The sequence below is a fragment of the Salvelinus alpinus genome, chromosome 32, assembly GCF_045679555.1.
Source record: "Salvelinus alpinus chromosome 32, SLU_Salpinus.1, whole genome shotgun sequence".
NCBI lineage: Eukaryota > Metazoa > Chordata > Actinopteri > Salmoniformes > Salmonidae > Salvelinus > Salvelinus alpinus.
This window is the reverse complement of record NC_092117.1, coordinates 1814358-1832639: the sequence shown is the minus strand read 5'-3', so window position 1 is coordinate 1832639 and position 18282 is coordinate 1814358. Positions and strand designations below refer to the sequence as shown.

The 18282-nt window shown below is 42.6% G+C and overlaps 1 protein-coding gene across 2 annotated transcripts in view; it reads left to right on the top strand.

The window, feature by feature from the left end:
- The window catches only part of cdh23 (cadherin-related 23), a 727760-nt gene that overhangs the window by 35664 nt on the left and 673814 nt on the right, over positions 1–18282 (top strand). For both annotated transcript variants that reach the window (XM_071379722.1, XM_071379721.1), the window contains exon 2: positions 3490–3593. In XM_071379722.1, coding sequence (XP_071235823.1) covers positions 3509–3593 — 85 coding nt within the window. In that variant the 5' untranslated portion in view covers positions 3490–3508. The remainder of the gene's footprint in view (positions 1–3489; positions 3594–18282) is intronic.

Below are 18282 nucleotides of genomic sequence, written 5' to 3'. Positions count from 1 at the left end.
ATCACAATTATCCAAACCGCAAGCTAGAACTAGCACATGTTCATTTCGCCGGTAGTATCGGGAAGTTTCGACTCCCTGTGTTTTAGTCTGCTCATAGTGAACCACAAAGTCCAGCCTTCATAGCGAATGCTCATACTGCCCCCTAGGTAGAGAGGGCGTGCCCACAAACTTGAACAAAGGCAGCATTGTTTACTTCGAACGACCAACACACAATGATCTCAGAACTTCTTTAGGCAAGATATGTTTTTCACTGTTTGTCATCACGCCAATCGCCATAAGCACATGAGTCTCAGCTTCCCCAACCCGCCATGCCAAACACCATTGCTAGTGTACCGAAGCCAGATAAAGGACAATGGCTGTGTTTAGTTCTGAAAAATCTGATGTGATTAAGACCAATTAGTGGAAAAAATATCAAAATTGGTCTGCCTGTGTCAACGCAGCCAGTGTGGCTCAACATAAGACCGTATAGACCTGAGGTCTCCAACCCTGTTCCTGGAGAGCTACCCTCCTGTAGGTTTTCACTCCAACCCCAGTTGTAACTAACCTGGTTCAGTTTATCAACCAGCTAATTATAAGAATCAGCTGTGCTAGATTAGGGTTGGAGTGAAAACCTACAGGACGGTAGATCTCCAGGAACAGGGTTGGAGAGCCCTGATGTAGAACCAACATAAAATAAATATGGATATTTTGTATCAATCTTTGAAATTTGTCTGCCCTGATGGATTCACCAAATATTTTTTTATAAGCTGTACAGGGCTCTGTTGCATCAAACAGATGCTCGACATTCAGATATCAAAATAATGTTATTATATCCAAATAATGTTTGTTTATTTGTACACTATTTAATGCTTACTTAAGAGAACTGGGTATTCAACAAGAATGTTAACATATCCAAAGAAAATTGTAAGAACAGTGTAGTACAGTTCAGTGTGTCTCAGGTGTAGAGACACACAAGTGCAGAGAATGGCAGCTACAGATTGTTATACCAGATGATGTGATATACCCAAGGAACTCGGGTATATTTCGAGTCTTCTGTTATTGATCGAGTCAGGTGGGTATCCACCCCAAAGTGCTGCATGTCATGATGACAGAGACCTGTCTCGGTCAATGAGTGAGAAGACTTGAAATAGACACAATGGTGGTGCACATATTGTTGGATTACTTCATGGAGAAAAATATATTTATTTTAATAATGGAGCATTTTCTAAATTCAAACTGACCCCCTGCAACTGGACACAGATATTTTATAGGACTCATGTTTTCCCCGAATCAAGGTCGAAGACGACATCGCAAAAAATCTCTGTGCTACACCAAACAGTACCTATCCAGTAACTTCCAGTAATGGATTCCAAAATCTTTGGTTAAATCACATTATCTGGTGTAAAAATCTGTAGCTAAGAGAACTGGTGATCAGCAGATGACGGGAGAGGTGGTCATAATGAAATTGCAATTCTCAAGAAACATACAGTATGTTCAGGTGATACTTGTAAAGCTGTGGAAGGAGTGCCATTCAGCTCCTCATGAGTCATCTGCTTGAATTCCAGCAGGGGGATACAGTTCACGGGATACCATGACACACGCAGGCAAAATAATTACGTTTCTTTAATCTAGAACCCACTCCAAGAATAAACCCAGGCACCACACGGCAGTATCTAATTACAGCCATGTCTATCAGGCATACTTACGCAAATATGTTTATAGTAATACCAGCTTCAGTTTTAGAGATTTACAAAGTAAATTGTTTTATGATTGTTCCTCATTACTGTTTGCTAGTAAACTTTCCTAGCTAGCTTTCTGGATATGCAATAATTGTTATTTACATCTATTTGGAATCCTATCTTGCGTTATGCCTATAATTTTGTGAGATTGAAATGCATCCACATTCATGATCATAACCAATGTCAACCGTCGTCAATTATATTACATAGCTAGCTAGTAAAATTATTTACAGTTGCTGGCGTTACACCTTTGCTCAAATGTTACAAATATAAGGCATGGCACATTACAAGTTAGCACGCGCCAGGCTAACTAGCTAGCCAACTCCAGTCATGTGCTAACGTTTGCTGATAAACCTAGCTTTAGGTGGCTGGTTGTAACATTGTAGCTTGCTGTTTAGCAGCTAGCCATATTTACGACTAAAAAGACAAGAGGTTTTACAATCGAGATACTAAAGATCTCTTATAGTTTTAGTCATAGATATGGCTACTGGTAGTTGTTTAACTAGCTACCTAGTTAGGTAAATTAGCAAACAGAAAAATAATCTGATTTCCCCTCACTCTAACTGGCACTACTTCCGCCGAGGTCGGTCCCTCTCCTTGTTCGGGCGGCGTTCGGCGGTCGACGTCACCGGTCTTCTAGCCTTCGCCGATCCACCTTTCATTTTCCATTTGTTTTGTCTTGTTTTCCCGCACACCTGGTTTGCATTCTCTCATTACTCATCTTGCATATAACCCTCTGTTTCCCCCCATGTCTGTGTGGAATTGTTATATGTAAATGTATGTGTACTCCAGGCTGGTTTGCACCGGGTTATTGTAACCCGTGTGGGTTTAGTTTTCTTCGTACCGTGTTTTGTTCACCTCAATAAAGGGCTCCGTTTGCTACCCATTTCTGCTCTCCTGCGCCTGACTTCCCTGCAGCCAGTTACGCACTCCTTTACACTAACAAGTAGTATGTTAGCCAGAAATACACACTATGGGTTTCAGTAGATGAACTAAAGTTAGCTAGGTGCCTTGCAGAATAAATTACTTAGCTATGCACCGTATTTGTCATGTGACCTCTTGGTTCTGACATTGGCTGTAGCTGAGCTTCTAAAGTTAGCTAAATCCAACGCTTTCGTTTCAAAATCCTCTTCGCTATATTGCAGTTATAGATGTTCCATTGTCGAATTTGTGTTCATGAGAGGAATCACTTGAAGCCATTGCATCTGGACAGTTTTCCCCAAAGGATTGTTGTTAGTGTCCGCCTCCTTTTCAAAAAAAGCCCGCCTTGGGGAGGGACGGGGGCCATAGCATGAAGCACCGCCCAACCCAAGTTGTAGTCTTTCAGAGACTGGAAGAAATGTTTCTGCTTGTATATTTAGCAGAGAATATTGCTGAAAGACTTCAAATGGCTCTATCGAACAAGGACAACCATATCTACACCCACAAAAACATATAATGCAATCAGTGTAACATAGATTCCCCCCACCCCAACAATAGACTGGAAGTCGTCACAGCGTGTATCATTCAGCGAGCGAAGCCCTGGCCTGCCTTCCTGGCCTGCCACATCTCACTGTCCTAGAAACGATTCAGACATAATGAAAACAAGCCCTGATTCCGCCAGTGTGAAATTTCCCTTTAAATGTTTTGAAAAACTGCCCTGCTTCTAAGTGTTCTTAACACTTGCTCCTTCTCGTAAAACCTTACTTTGTTTTCTCTCTGAGGCTGACATTGTCTTTAAAAACACACACACAGACATGCTGAGTATTTCCTTTATGTGTGTATGTTGCAGTGCGGAGCAGGAGCTGGCGATGTTGTGGAGTGTGGGTTTCGGTGGCAGGATGACTGTTGCCAAGCTCCTCCTATTCTTCTTCGTCCTCCACACGTTCTGCGAAGGTGAGTTCCCACTACTTACTTTCCATGTTATCCCCCCGCTCGTTCACTCTCATCTCCTTCCGCCCATCACACTCCGCTCCTTATTCTCTCTTTTCCCCTCCCTCTCCTCTACCCTTCTTTTATTCTTGCTCTCTCTTCTCTGAACCCCTATTTTTGACCCTTTGTGTAAATGTTTTCTTTGTTTTACCTTTCTACTATTCTCCCCCTTATCACTTCTTGTCTCTCTAGTCAAGCTTTCTTCATCTACACCTGATGATCGATCGTGCACAATTTGTCTGTTTGATTGGTGTTTATGTGTTCGTGTGTGTGTGTGTGTGTGTGCACATGCATGCATGTTTGTGTGTGCATGCATGTATGTTTGTGTTTGAGTGTGTTGTGAAATACGATGCAGTGTAAATTGGTTGTGACAGCAATGCTGTGACAGGCAGGAGACACGTCCAATCACACCCACTGCTGATGCTGCAGGGGAAAGTTATTATGTGAATGCCACAACCTCTTTAGATCAACCCCAATGAGTTTATAAAGGGCTTACACTCTCTGGATTCAAATCACATTTTATTTGTCATTTGTGCAGAATACAACCGAATACAACCTTACCGTGAAATGCTTACTTACAAGCCCTTAACCAACAATGTCGTTTTAAGAAAAATAAGTTAAGAAAATATTTACTACATTTACGAAAGTTAAAAAAAAGAAATGTAACACAATAAAATAACAATAGCGAGGGTATATACAGGGGGTATTTGGTATTTTGGTATTTAGTTAGGATCCCCAATAGCTGTTGCAAAAGCAGCAGCTACTCTTCCTGGGGTCCACACAAAACATGAAACATGACATAATACAGAACATTAATAGACAAGAACAGCTCAAGGACAGAATGACATACATTTTTAAAGGCACACGTAGCCTACATATCAATACATACACACAAACTATCTAGGTCAAATAGGGGAGAGGTGTTGTGCCGTGAGGTTTTGCTTTATGTTTTTTGAAAGCAGGTTTGCTGTTTATTTGAGCAATATGAGATGGAACGGAGTTTCATGCAATAATGGCTCTATAGAATACTGTACACTTTCTTGAATTTGTTCTGGATTTGGGGACTGTGAAAAGACCCCTGGTGGCATGCCTGGTGGGGTAAGTGTGTGTGTCAGAGCTGTCTGTAAATTGACTATGCAAACAATTTTGGATTTTCAGCACATTAATGTTTCTTATGAAAAATAAGAAGTGATGCAGCCAGTCTCTCCTCAGCTCTTAGCCAAGAGAGACTGGCATGCATAGAATTGATATCAGCCCTCTGATTACAATGAAGAGCAAGACGTGCCACTCTGTTCTGGGCCAGCTGCAGCTTAACTACAGTAGGTCTTTCCTTGCAAAACTCAACCACATGACTGGACAATAAAGTAGAGCCTGCAGAACTTGCTTTTTGGAGTGCGGTTTCAAAAAAGCAGAGCGTATCTTTATTTCGGACACACCTCTCCCCATCTTTACAACCAGTGATTCTACAGTGCATTCGGAAAGTATTCAGAACCCTTGACTTTTTCCACATTCTGTTACGTTACAGCCTTATTCTAAAATGTATTCAATAGTTTTTTTTCTTTCAATCAACAATCTACAAACAACACCCCTTAATGACAAAACAAAAACAGGTTTAAAGAATTGTTTGCAAAAAAACACAAAAAAAAACAGAAATATCACATTTACATAAGTATTCAGACCATTTACTCAGTAGTTTGTTGAAGCACCTTTGGCAGAGATTACAGCCTTGAGTCTTCTTGGGTATGACGCTACAAGCTTGGCACACCTGTATTTGGGGAGATTCTCCAATTCTTCTCTGCAGATCCTCTCAAGCTCGATGGGGACCATCGCTGCACAGCTATTTCCAGGTCTCTCCAGAGACTGTTCGATCGGGTTCAAGTCCAGGCTCTAGCTGGGCCACTCAAGGACATTCAGAGGTCCTGAGCTCTCTGGAGCAGGTTTTGATCAAGGATCTCTCTGTACTTTTCTCCGTTCATCTTTTCCTCGATCCTGACTAGTCACTTGGCATTCAGGCCAAAGAATTTAATCTTGGTTTCATCAGACCAGAGAATCTTGTTTCTCATGAGAGTCTTTAGATGCCTTCAGGCAAACTCCAAGTGGGCGGTCATGTGCCTTTTACTGAGGAGTGGCTTCCGTCTGGCCTCTCTACCATAAAGGCCTGATAGGTGGAGTGCTGCAGAGATGGTTATCCTTCTGGAAGGTTCTCCCATCTCCAAAGAGGAACTAGGAAGAGTCTTGGTGGTTCCAAACTGCTTCCATTTAACAATGATGGAGGCCACTGTGTTCTTGGGGACCTTCAATAAGGCAGAAATGTTTTGGTACCCTTCCTTTTCGACACAAGCCTGTCTCGGAGCTCTACAGAGAATTCCTTCGACCTCATGGTATCACGTTTTAGGGAAGCCCCAGATGCAGACAGTGTCGAAATAACAAAGTTTATTACTAGCACATTGGGCAGGCAAAACGACAGGTCAACTCCAGATCAGAGTACAAAAACAGAACTGCAGGCAGTCTCAGGGTCAGGGAAGGCAGAGATCAATAACCCAGTGGGATGTGACTAGGTACAGAATGGCAAGCAGAATGGTCAAAATCAGGAACTAGAAACAGACATGAGCAAGGGGAGAAACACTGGTAGGCTTGACAATCAAAACGAACTGGCAACAGACCACAGAAAGCACAGGTATAAATACACTGGGATAATGGTAAAGATGTGCGACACCTGGAGTGGGGTGGAGACAATCAGAAAGATAGCACCAAGACAGGTGAAACAGATCAGGGTGTGATATCAGGACAATGATCATCAACCTCGGATTAGACAAAGATTTTTTCTTCAAGAAGCAGGATGTACTTCAGAAACCCGACAAGGCCAAAATCCCTGTCATTGGCAAGAGAAAGAGAGGCAGGTACAGAGGACACAGAGCGGGGTGCCTCTTAAGGACCTGCCGACGGCAAGTGGGCAATCTGCCTTTACCGTCAGTATTACTTGCCAACGTACAATCATTGGACAATTTATTAGATCACGAATATCCTACCAACGGGACATCAAAACTTTAACCTCTTATGTTTCACCGTATCGTGGCTAAATGACGACATGGATATTCAGCTTGTGGGATATACGCTGCACTGGCTAGATAGAACAGCACACTGTGCATATTTGTAAACAACATCTGGTGCACAAAATCCAAGGAAGTCTCTAGATTTTGTTCGCCTGAAGTAGAGTATCTCATGATAAGCTGTAGACCACACTATTTGCCAAGAGTTTTCGTCCATATTTTTCGTGGCTGTATATTTATCACCACAGACAGATGCTCGCACTAAGACCGCACTCAGTCAACTGTATAAGGAAATAAGCAAACAGGACACCGCTCACCCAGAGGCGGCACTCCTAGTGGCCGGGGACTTTAATGCAGGGAAACTTAAATCAGTTTTACCTAATTTCTATCAGGATATTTAATGCGCAACCAGAGGGACGACAATTCTCCCTGTACTCCACACACAGAGACGCATACAAAGCTCTCCCTCGCCCTCCATTTGCCAAATCTGACCACAACTCTATCCTCCTAATTCCTGCTTACAAGCAAAAATTAAAGCAGGAAGCACCAGGACTCGGTCTATAAAAAAGTGGTCAAATTAAGCAGATGCTAAACCAAAGGACTGTTTTGCGATCACAAACTTTCCGGAATTCTTCCGATGTCATTGAGGAGTACACCACATCATTTACTGGCTTTATCAATAAGTGCATCAAGGACGTCATCCCCACAGTGACTGTACGTACATACCCCAACCAGAAGCCATGGATTACAGGCAACATTCGCACTGAGCTAAAGGGTAGAGCCCCCACTTTCAAGGTGTGGGACTCTAACCCAGAAGCTTATAAGAAATCCTGCTATGCCCTGCGACGAACCATCAAACAGGCAAAGCGCAAATACAGGACTAAGATTGAATCGTACTACACCGGCTCCGATGCTAGTCTTATGTGGCAGGGCCTACAAACTTTTGCAGACTATAAAGGGAATCACAGCCGAGAGCTGCCCAGTGACACAAGCCTACCAGGCGAGCTAAATCACTTCTATGCTCGCTTCGAGGCAAGCAACACTGAGGCATGCATGAGAGCATGAGCTGTTCCAGACAACTGTGTGATCACGCTCTCCATAGCCGACATGAGTAAGACCTTTAAACAGGTCAACATTCATAAGGCCGCGGGGCCAGACGGATTACCAGGACGTGTGCTCCAGGCATGTGCTGACCAACTGGCAGGTGTCTTCACTGACATTTTCAACATGTCCCTGATTGAGTCTGTAATACCAACATGTTTCAAGCAGACCACCATAGTCCCTGTGCCCAAGAACACAAAGGCAACCTGCCTAAATGACCTGAGACACGTAGCACTCACGTCCATAGCCATGAAGTGCTTTGAAAGGCTGGTAATGGCTCACATTAACACCATTATCCCAGAAACCCTAGACCCACTCCAATTTGCATACCGCCCAAACAGATCCACAGATGATACAATCTCTATTGCACTCCACACTTCCCTTTCCCACCTGGACAAAAGGAACACCTAAGTTTGAATGCTATTCATTGACTACAGCTCAGCGTTCAACACCATAGTGCCCTCAAACCTCATCACTAAGCTAAGGATCCTGGGACTAAACACCTCCCTTTGCAACTGGTTCCTGGACTTCCTGACGGGCTGCCCCCAGGTGGTGAGGGTAGGTAGCAACAGTATGTACATGTAGGTATAGTTAAATTGACTATGCATATGTGATAAACAGAGAGTAGCAGCAGCGTAAAAGAGGGGTTGGCGGTTTGGGGGTGGCGGGACACAATGCAGATAGTACGGGTAGCCATCGTTACATAGGCTACCCGTACTATCTGCATTGTGTCCCGCCACCGCCCAACCGCCAACCCCTCTTTTATGCTGCTTCTACTCTCTGTTTACCTGTCATATATGCATAGTCACTTTAACTATACCTACATGTACATACTGCCTCAATTAGTCCGACTAACTGATGCCTGTATATAGCCTCACTACTGTTATTTTCACTGTCTTTTAACTGTTGTTTTTATTTCTTTATCTATTGTTCACCTAATACCTAGTTTTTACTTAAGAATTACCCTGTTGATCAGTAATCATTTCACTGTAAGGTCTATCTATACCTGTTGTTTCGGCGCACGTGACAAATAAACGTTGATTTGATTTGACACATGGCTTGGTTTTTCCTCTGACATGCACTGTCAACTGTGGGACATTATATAAACAGGTGTGTCTGTAACAACTGCTTAACACTAATGGCTACTGTATGTTTAAGCTTAAACTCTATTGGACCAGTTAGGTTCGCTACTGGAGCAGTAGGGAGAAATGAAAACCACACAACTGAATCATTTAGGAAAAGAATGCCGGCTTGTGTTTGGTAAATTCAAATTCTTACAAAAAAAAGAATCACCTTGAGTAAATATTCATATTTGAAATTTGTACAATGAGCTCAATATGAATTCAATACAACAACAGTACAATATACTTAGATATTGGCCATATATCCGGCCTATAGTTTACTAGGCTGCACCCAACTCTATTTTAATCTGATGGTAGCTCACATTTCAATGTGCAAAGTTCAATATAAATACAATAAACATGAATCCACAGAAAAACACAACCCAATTCACAAATACTGTGAGTGACTGTGCATATCAATAAACACTTTAAGGTACTTAAATGTGGTATGGTCTTATTACAGTCAAAAACCCTAAACAAACAGGATCACACAATATATATATACCATGAGTACCTTTCATAGAAACATTAATATAGCTCTTAGCTTTAATCTCTTACATGAATAAGAAAATAAAGCTGAGTCAAAATGCTTTACACTTTTAACTACAGCACCAGGTTCACGTGGACTGAACAATAGAGTCTGCTGGGCAAATGAAAGGTACTCGTGCTAACACCTATACACATTTTCTTATAAAGTAATCTAAAACATACATGTGTACCAAAAAGGATTATGATCATAGCTAATCACATTTATTAAAAAAGTATGAAAACTAAAATAGTTTGCCATGCATGATAAGCATGATTGAGACAAAATTACTTGGCATTACCTTAGATTGTAAACTGTCATGGTCAAAACATATACAGTGCCTTCGGAAAGTATTCAGACCCCTTGACTTTTTCTACATTTTGTTACGTGACAGCCTTATACTAAAATGTATTAAATAAAAAAAGTTTCTATATCCACAGTAAAACGAGTCCTATATCAACATAACCTTAAAGGCCGCTCAGCAAGGAAGAAGCCACTGCTCCAAAACCGCCATAAAGACAGACCACGGTTTGCAACTGCACATGGGGACAAAGGTTTTACTTTTTGGAGAAATGTCCTCTGGTCTGATGAAACAAAAATAGAACTGTTTGGCCATAATGACCATCGTTATGCTTGGAGGGAAAAGGGGTAGGCTTGCACTTCACAAAATAGATGGCTTCATGAGGTAGGAAAATCATGAGATGTTGCTTCAATATATCCACAAGACATCAGTCAGGAAGTTAAAGCTTGGTCGCAAATGGGTCTTCCGAATGTACAATGACTCCAAGAATACTTCCAAAGTTGTGGCAAAATGGCTTAAGGACAACAAAGTCAAGGTATTGGAGTGGCCATCACAAAGCCCTGACCTCAATCCTATAGAAAATGTGTGGGCAGAACTAAAAAAGCGTGTGCGAGCAAGGAGTTCTACAATCCTGACTCAGTTACACCATCTCTGTCTGGAGGAATGGGCAAAAATTTACCCAACTCATTGTGGGAAGCTTGTGGAAGGCTACCTGAAATGTTTGACCCAAGTTAAACAATTTAACAGCAATGCTTACCAAATACTAATTGAGTGTATGTAAACTTCTGACCCACTGGGAATGTGATGAAATAAATCAAATCTGAAATAAATCACTCTCTCCTATTATTCTGACATTTCACATTCTTAAAATAAAGAGGTGATACTAACTGACCTAAAACAGGGAATTTTACTAGGATTAAATGTCAGAAATTGTGAAATGATGAACTCAGATTAAATGTATATGGCTAAAGTGTATGTAAACTTCCGACTTCAACTGTACATACATTTTACATACACATTTAGCATTCAATGCGTATGAATACAGCTTTAGAATAAGGTTCTACAGTATTAGTAAAAATGTGATCGATACATGTGGATGATCTTGTTCCTGTAGTGTTTGTAAACACCCTGGTAGATTTATTAATAACCTAACCCAGATTATGGCACTGCATACAGTGAGAAGCTTCATCTTTAGCGGACAGCTTGATGAAAACCAGTCAATATTCAGGTCCCCAAGAAAGTAGACCTCTCTGTTTACATCACATACACTATCAAGCATTTCACACATATTATTTAGATACTGACTGTTAGCACTTGGTGGCCTATTGCAACACCCCAAAAGACAAGGCTCTAGATGGGCCAAGTGAACCTGCAACCACAACACTTCAATAACACTTGGCATAAGATCTTCTATAAGCATTACAGGGATATGGCTTTGAATATTTACAGCAACACCTCCCCATAAGCTTTTCTGTCTCTTCTATAGATGTTATATACTTGTATTGCTAATGATGTATCATCAAAATAATTAAGTGATTCTCAGAAATGGCTAATATATGAATGTTATCTGATGTTAGCAAGTTATTGATTTCATTAACCTTATTTCTAAAGGCAACACATATTAATATGGGATATTTTCAGCCCTTTCCTGGGTAGACAGACATAATATGGAAAAGAGCAAACAAAGCAAGAGAAAAGTACTGTATATGCAGTCAACAACCTTTATTTAACCAGGTAGGCCAGTTGAGAACAAGTTCTCATTTACAAAAACGTACAGTCAATGTGTGCAGAAGATGAATGTGCAAGTAGAGATACTGGGGTGCAAAGGAGCAAAACAATAATAATATGGGGATGAGGTTGTTGGGTCGGGTATTTGCAGATGGGCTGTGTACAGGTGCAATGATCGGTAAGCTACTCTGACAGCTGATGCTTAAAGTTAGTGAGGGAGATATAAGACTCCAGCTTCAGTGATTTCTGCAATTCATTCCAGTCATTGGCAGCGAGAACTGGAAGGAGGAGCAGGGGACGTCTTCTGGGAAGACCAGTGAAATATACCTGCTGGAGTGCGTGCTACGGGTGGGTGCATCTATGGTGACCAGTGAGCTGAGATAAGGCGGGGCTTTACCTAGCAAAGACTTATAGATGACCTGGATCCAGTGGTTTTGGTGACGAATATGAAGCAAAGGCCAGCCAACGAGAGCATACAGTTGGCGGTGGTGGGTAGTATATGGGGCTTTTGTGACAAAACGGATGGCACTGTGATAGACTACATCTATTTGCTGAGTAGAGTGTTGGAGTGTTTTGTAAATGACATCGTCGAAGTCAAGGATCGGTAGTATAGTTAGTTTTACGAGGGTATGTTTGGCAGCATGAGTAAAGGACGCTTTGTGGCAAAATAGGAAGCCGATTCTAGATTTAATTTTGGATTGGAGATGCTTAATGTGATTCTGGAAGGAGAGTTTACAATCTAACCAGACACCTAGGTATTTGCAGATATTCTAAGTCAGAACTGTCCAGAGCAGTGATGCTAGGCGGGCGGGCGGGTGCGGGCAGCGATTGGTTGAAGAGCATGTTTTACTTGCATTTAAGAGCAGTTGGAGGTCACGGAAGGAGCATTGTATGGCATTGAAGCTCGTTTGGAGGTTTGTTAACACAGTGTCCAAAGAAGGGCCAGAAGTATACAGAATGGTGTCGTCTGCGTAGAGGTGGATCAGAGAATCACCAGCAGCAAGAGCGACATCATTGATGTATACAGAGAAAAGAGTCGGCCTGAGAATTGAACCCTGCGGCACCCCCATAGAGACTGCCAGATGTCCGGACAACAGGCCCTCCGATTTGACACACTGAACTCTGTCTGAGAAGTAGTTGGTGAACCAGGTGAGGCAGTCATTTGAGAAACCAAGGCTGTTGAGTCTGCCGATAAGAATGTGGTGATTGACAGAGTTCAAAGCCTTGGCCAGGTCGATGAAGATGGCTGCACAGTATTGTCTTTTATCGATGGCGGTTACGATATTGTTTAGGACCTTGAGTGTGGCTGAGGTGCACCCATGACCAGCTCGGAAACCAGATTGCAGAGTGGAGAAGGTTCGGTGGGATTCGAAATGGTCGGTGATCTGTTTGTTAATTGGCTTTCGAAAGGCAGGGTAGGATAGATATAGGTCTGTAACAGTTTGGGTCTAGAGTGTCTCCATCTTTGAAGAGGGGGATGACCGCGGCAGCTTTCCAATCTTTAGGGATCTCAGACGATACCAAAGAGAGGTTGAACAGGCTAGTAATAGGGGTTGCAACAATTGCGGCAGATAATTTTAGAAAGAGGGTCCAGATTGTCTAGCCCAGCTGATTTGTAGCGGTCCAGATTTTGCAGATCATTCAGAACATCAGCTATCTGGATTTGGATGAAGGAGAACTGGGGGAGGCTTGGGCAAGTTGCTGCGGGAGGTGCAGAGCTGTTGACCGGGATAGGGGTAGCCAGGTGGAAACATGGCCAGCCCTAGAAAAATGCTTATTGAAATTCTCGATTATTGTAGATTTATCGGTGGTAACAGTGTTTCCTAGCCTCAGTGCAGTGGGCAGCTGGGAGGAGTAGCTTTACAGTGTCCCAGAACTTTTTTGAGTTTGTGCTACAAGATGCAAATTTCTGTTTGAAAAAGCTAGCCTTCGCTTTCCTAACTGTCTGTGTATTTTGGTGCCTAACATTCCTGAAAAGTTACATATTGCGGGGGCTATTCGATGCTAATGCAGTATGCCACAGGATGTTTTTGTGCTGGTCAAGGGTAGTCAAGTTTGGAGTGAACCAAGGGCTGTATCTGTTCTTAGTTCTACATTTTTTAATGGGGCATGCTTATTTAAGATGGTGAGGAAAGCACTTTTAAAGAATAACCAGGCATCCTCTACTGACATAATGAGGTCAATATCCTTCCAGGATACCCGGGCCAGGTTGAATAGAAAGGCCTGCTCGCTTTAGTGTTTTAAGGAGCGTTTGACAGTGATGAGGGGTGGTCGTTTGACCGCGGACCCATTACGGACGCAGGCAATGAGGCAGTGATCGTTGAGATCCTGGTTGAAGACAGCAAAGGTTTTTTTAGAGGGCAGGTTGGTCAAGATGATATCTATGAGGGTGCCGTGTTTTACGGATTTAGGGTTGTACCTGGTAGGTTCCTTGATAATTTGTGTGAGATTGAGGCATCTAGCTTCGATTGTAGGACGACCGGGGTGTAAGCATATCCCAGTTTAGGACACCTAACAGTACAAACTCTGAAGATAGATGGGGGGCAATTCATTCACATATGGTGTCCAGAGCACAGCTGAGGGGGGTCTATAACAAGCAGCAACAGTGAGAGACTTATTTCTGGAAAGGTGGATTTTTAAAAGTAGAAGCTCGAACTGTTTAGGCACATACCTGGATAGCATGACAGAACTCAGCAGACTATGTCTGCAGTAGATTGCAACTCTGCCCCCTTTGGCAGTTCTATCTTGGCGGAAAATGTTGTAGTTGGGGATGGAAATTTCAACTTCCTAAGCCAGGATTCAGACATGGCTAGGTCATCAGGGTTGGTGAAGTGTGGTAAAGCAGTGAATAAAACAAACTTGGGGAGGAGGCTTCTGATGTTAACATGCATGAAACCAAGGCTTTTACGGTTACAGAAGTCAACAAATGATAGCGCCTGGGGAATAGGAGTGGAACTGGGGGCTACAGGGCCTGGGTTTACCTCTACATCACCAGAGGAACAAAGGAGGAGTAGGATAAGGGTACGGCTAAAGGCTATAAGAACTGGTCATCTAGTGCGTTGGGGACATAATAAAAGGAGCATATTTCTGGGTGTGGTAGATTAGATTCAGGGCATAATGTACAGACAATGGTCTGGTAGAATTTGAGTACAGTGGAGGGAAACCTAGGCGTTGAGTGATGATGAGAGAGATTTCGTCTCTGGAGGCACCAGTTAAGCGAGGTGAGGTCTCCGAATGTGTGCGGGGTGGGACAAAATAGCTATCTAAGGCATGTTGAGCGGGACTGAGGGCTCTACAGTGAAATAAAACAATAAGAACTAGCCAAGACAGCAGTAGACAAGGCATATTGACATTAGAGAGGCATAAAGCATTCACAGGTGTTGATCAGGAGAGCTAAGACAACAATGGGTAAATGGCGATGAATGGGCAGAGCGGGTCAGTTAGGTACATACAGGACCTGTGTTCGAGGCTGGGGCCGACAGGTAAACAAAATGAGGTACCGTGTTATTGAGACAGTCCAGGGGGCATCAGTTGTGTAGCCGAGTGATCATAGTGTCAATAGAGCAGCAACAGGTGAGTCAGGGTGCCGTTTGGTAGTCACTACTACGCTAGGCGAGCAGGGGATACAGCATTCGGAAAAGCTAGCGGGCTGGGTCTAGTAGATGGTTCTTCGGCGACATCGTAACATAATTTCCTGTTGAGACCACATCGGGCGATCACGTCGGCAGTCCGGTCGTGATGGATCGGCGGGGCTCCTTGTCGACAATAAAGGGTCTAGGCCAATTGGCAATGGAGGTATTGTATCCCTAGAATTAGCTGGTATATGGGCCTAGCTCGGGGCTAGCTCAAGGCTAGCTGGTGCTTGCATTGGGACAGAGGCGTTAGCTAACAGTAGACACTCGTTTGCAACTAGCTAGCTGCGATGATCCGGTGTAATGATCCAGAGCAGCAGGAATCCAGAGATGTGGTAGAGAGAAGCAGTCCGATATGCTCTGGGTTGATATCGCGCTGCGCAGACTGGCAGGTGTTGTCTGAGCTAAGGCTGGCTGGTGACCGAGAAAAAGGTGTATTACGCTAGCCTTGGCTAACAAAGAATAGTAGCTAATTAGCTGGCTAACGCCTGATGGAAATTCCAGTTATATGAATAAAAATAGCAGATCAGTACCACATTGGGTGAGGCGGGTTGCAGGAAAGTATATTTAATTCGAAGATAGAAAGTGAGATAAAGATATATAACGAAAAAACTGGCTATTTACACGGGATAAGACAACGACAAACACACACGTCCTACTGCTACGCCATCTTGAATGGTATGATAAACAGTGTGTGCTGTTTACCAGTGTGTGCCTTACCAGGTGGTGATGCAACCAGTCAGGATGCTCTCGATGGTGCAGCTATAGATCTTTGAGGATCTGAGGATCAGTGTGTGCTGCAGGGTTGAATCTACGAACCCATTGGCTTGGCTCTCTCATCCCTACCAGGCTTCTGGGGGGAGGGTGGATGTGCAGGGGGAAAAGGTTAGTCGAGGTAATTGAGGTAATATGTACATCTAGGTAGGGGTAAAGTGACTATGCATAGATAAAAAAACAGCGAGTAGCAGCAGCGTAAAGAAAGGTGGGATCAATGCAAATAGTCTGGGTAGCCATTTGATCAACTGTTTAGCAGCCTTATGGCTTGGGGATAGAAGCTGTTAACTTCTTTGGGCTGCAAGCCCGAAGCCGGGCGCAATATGACAACAGCCACTTCAAGTGCAGGGCGCGAAATTCAAAATATATTTTTTAGAAATATTTAACTTTCACACATTAACAAGTCCAATACAGCATATGAAAGATAAACATCTTGTGAATCCAGCCAACATGTCCGATTTTTAAAATGTTTTACAGCGAAAACCCCACGTATATTTATGTTAGCTCACCACCAAATACAAAAAAGGACAGACATTTTTCACAGCACAGGTAGCATGCACAAAACCAACCTAACTAACTAAGAACCAACCAAACTAACCAAGAAACAAGTTCATCAGATGACAGTCTTATAACATGTTATTCAATAAATCTATGTTTTGTTCGAAAAATTAGCATATTTGAGCTATAAATCAGTTTTACATTGCAGCTACCATCACAGCTACCGTCAGAAATAGCACCGAAGCAGCCAGAGTAATTACAGACACCAACGTCAAATACCTAAATACTCATCATAAAACATTTCTGCAAAATACATGGTGTACAGCAAATGAAAGACAGGCATCTTGTGATTCCAGCCAATATTTCCGATTTCTTAAGTGTTTTACAGCGAAAACACAATATAGCATTATAGTAGCTTACCACAATAGCCAGAAACACAAGCCATTTACCAGCAGCAAAAGTTAGCGATCGTAACAAACCAGCAAAAGATATATAATTTTTGACTAACCTTGATAAGCTTCATCAGATGACAGTCCTATAACATCAGGTTATACATACACTTATGTTTTGTTCGAAAATGTGCATATTTAGAGCTGAAATCAGTGGTTATACATTGTGCTAATGTAGCATCTTTTTCCCACAGCGTCCGGATATTTTTCTGACACTCACATATTCTGACCAAATAACTATTCATAAACATTACTAAAAAATACATGTTGTATAGGAAATGATAGATACACTAGTTCTTAATGCAATCGCCGTGTTAGAATTCTAAAAATAACTTCATTACGACATGCAGTTTACGTTATGGCGAGAGCGTGCCCAAAATCTGGGCGCAAACTACTAGTTCACATGTTCGACAGATATATGAAATAGCATCATAAAATGGGTCCTACTTTTGATGACCTTCCATCAGAATGTTGTACAAGGGGTCCTTTGTCCAGAACAATCGTTGTTTGGATTTAGAATGTCCTCTTCTCCAGTCAATTAGCACGGAAAGCTAGCAAAGTGGCGCGAAGCTCTCCTTCCTGAACATACGCAGACAAAGCAACACGCCTAACGTCCCGAAAAAAATTCAATAATCTAATAAAACTATATTGAAAAAACATACTTTACGATGATATTGTCACATGTATCAAATAAAATGTTATACTCTCCATTTCTTCTCTCACTGCCTGTTGACATTTAGTGGAAGGCGTATGAAGTGCATGTATACTAATAAATATCAAGCACATTTATAGGCAGGCCCTAGAACAGAGCATCGATTTCAGATTTTCCACTTCCTATCAGGAAGTTTGCTGCAAAATGAGTTCTGTTTTACTCACAGATATAATTCAAACGGTTTTAGAAACTAGAGAGTGTTTTCTATCCAATAGTAATAATAATATGCATATTGTACGAGCAAGAATTGAGTACGAGGCCGTTTGAAATGGGCACCTTTTATCCAGGCTACTCAATACTGCCCCTGCAGCCCAAAGAGGTTATGAAGCCTTTAGGACCCAGACTTGGCTCTCCAGGACAGATTGCCGTGTGGTAGCAGAGAGAATAGTCTTTGACTAGGGTGGTGGGAGTCTTTCTTATGGCCTTCTTCTGACACTGCCTGGTATTGTGGTCCTGGATGGCAGAAAGCTTGGCCCCAGTGATGTACTAGGCCATACTTACTACCCTCTGTAGCACTCTCCGATCGGAGGCCGAGCAGTTGCCTTACCAGGTGGTGATGCAACCAGTCAGGATGCTCTCGATGGTGCAGCTATAGATCTTAGAGGATCTGAGGACCCATGCCAAATCTTTTCAGTCTCCTGAGGGGAATAGGCGATGTCTGCATGACTGTCTTGAGGTATTTGGAACCTGATAGTTTATTGGTGATGTGGACCTCAATGAACATGAACCTCTCGACCTGCTCCACTTCAGTCCCGTCAATG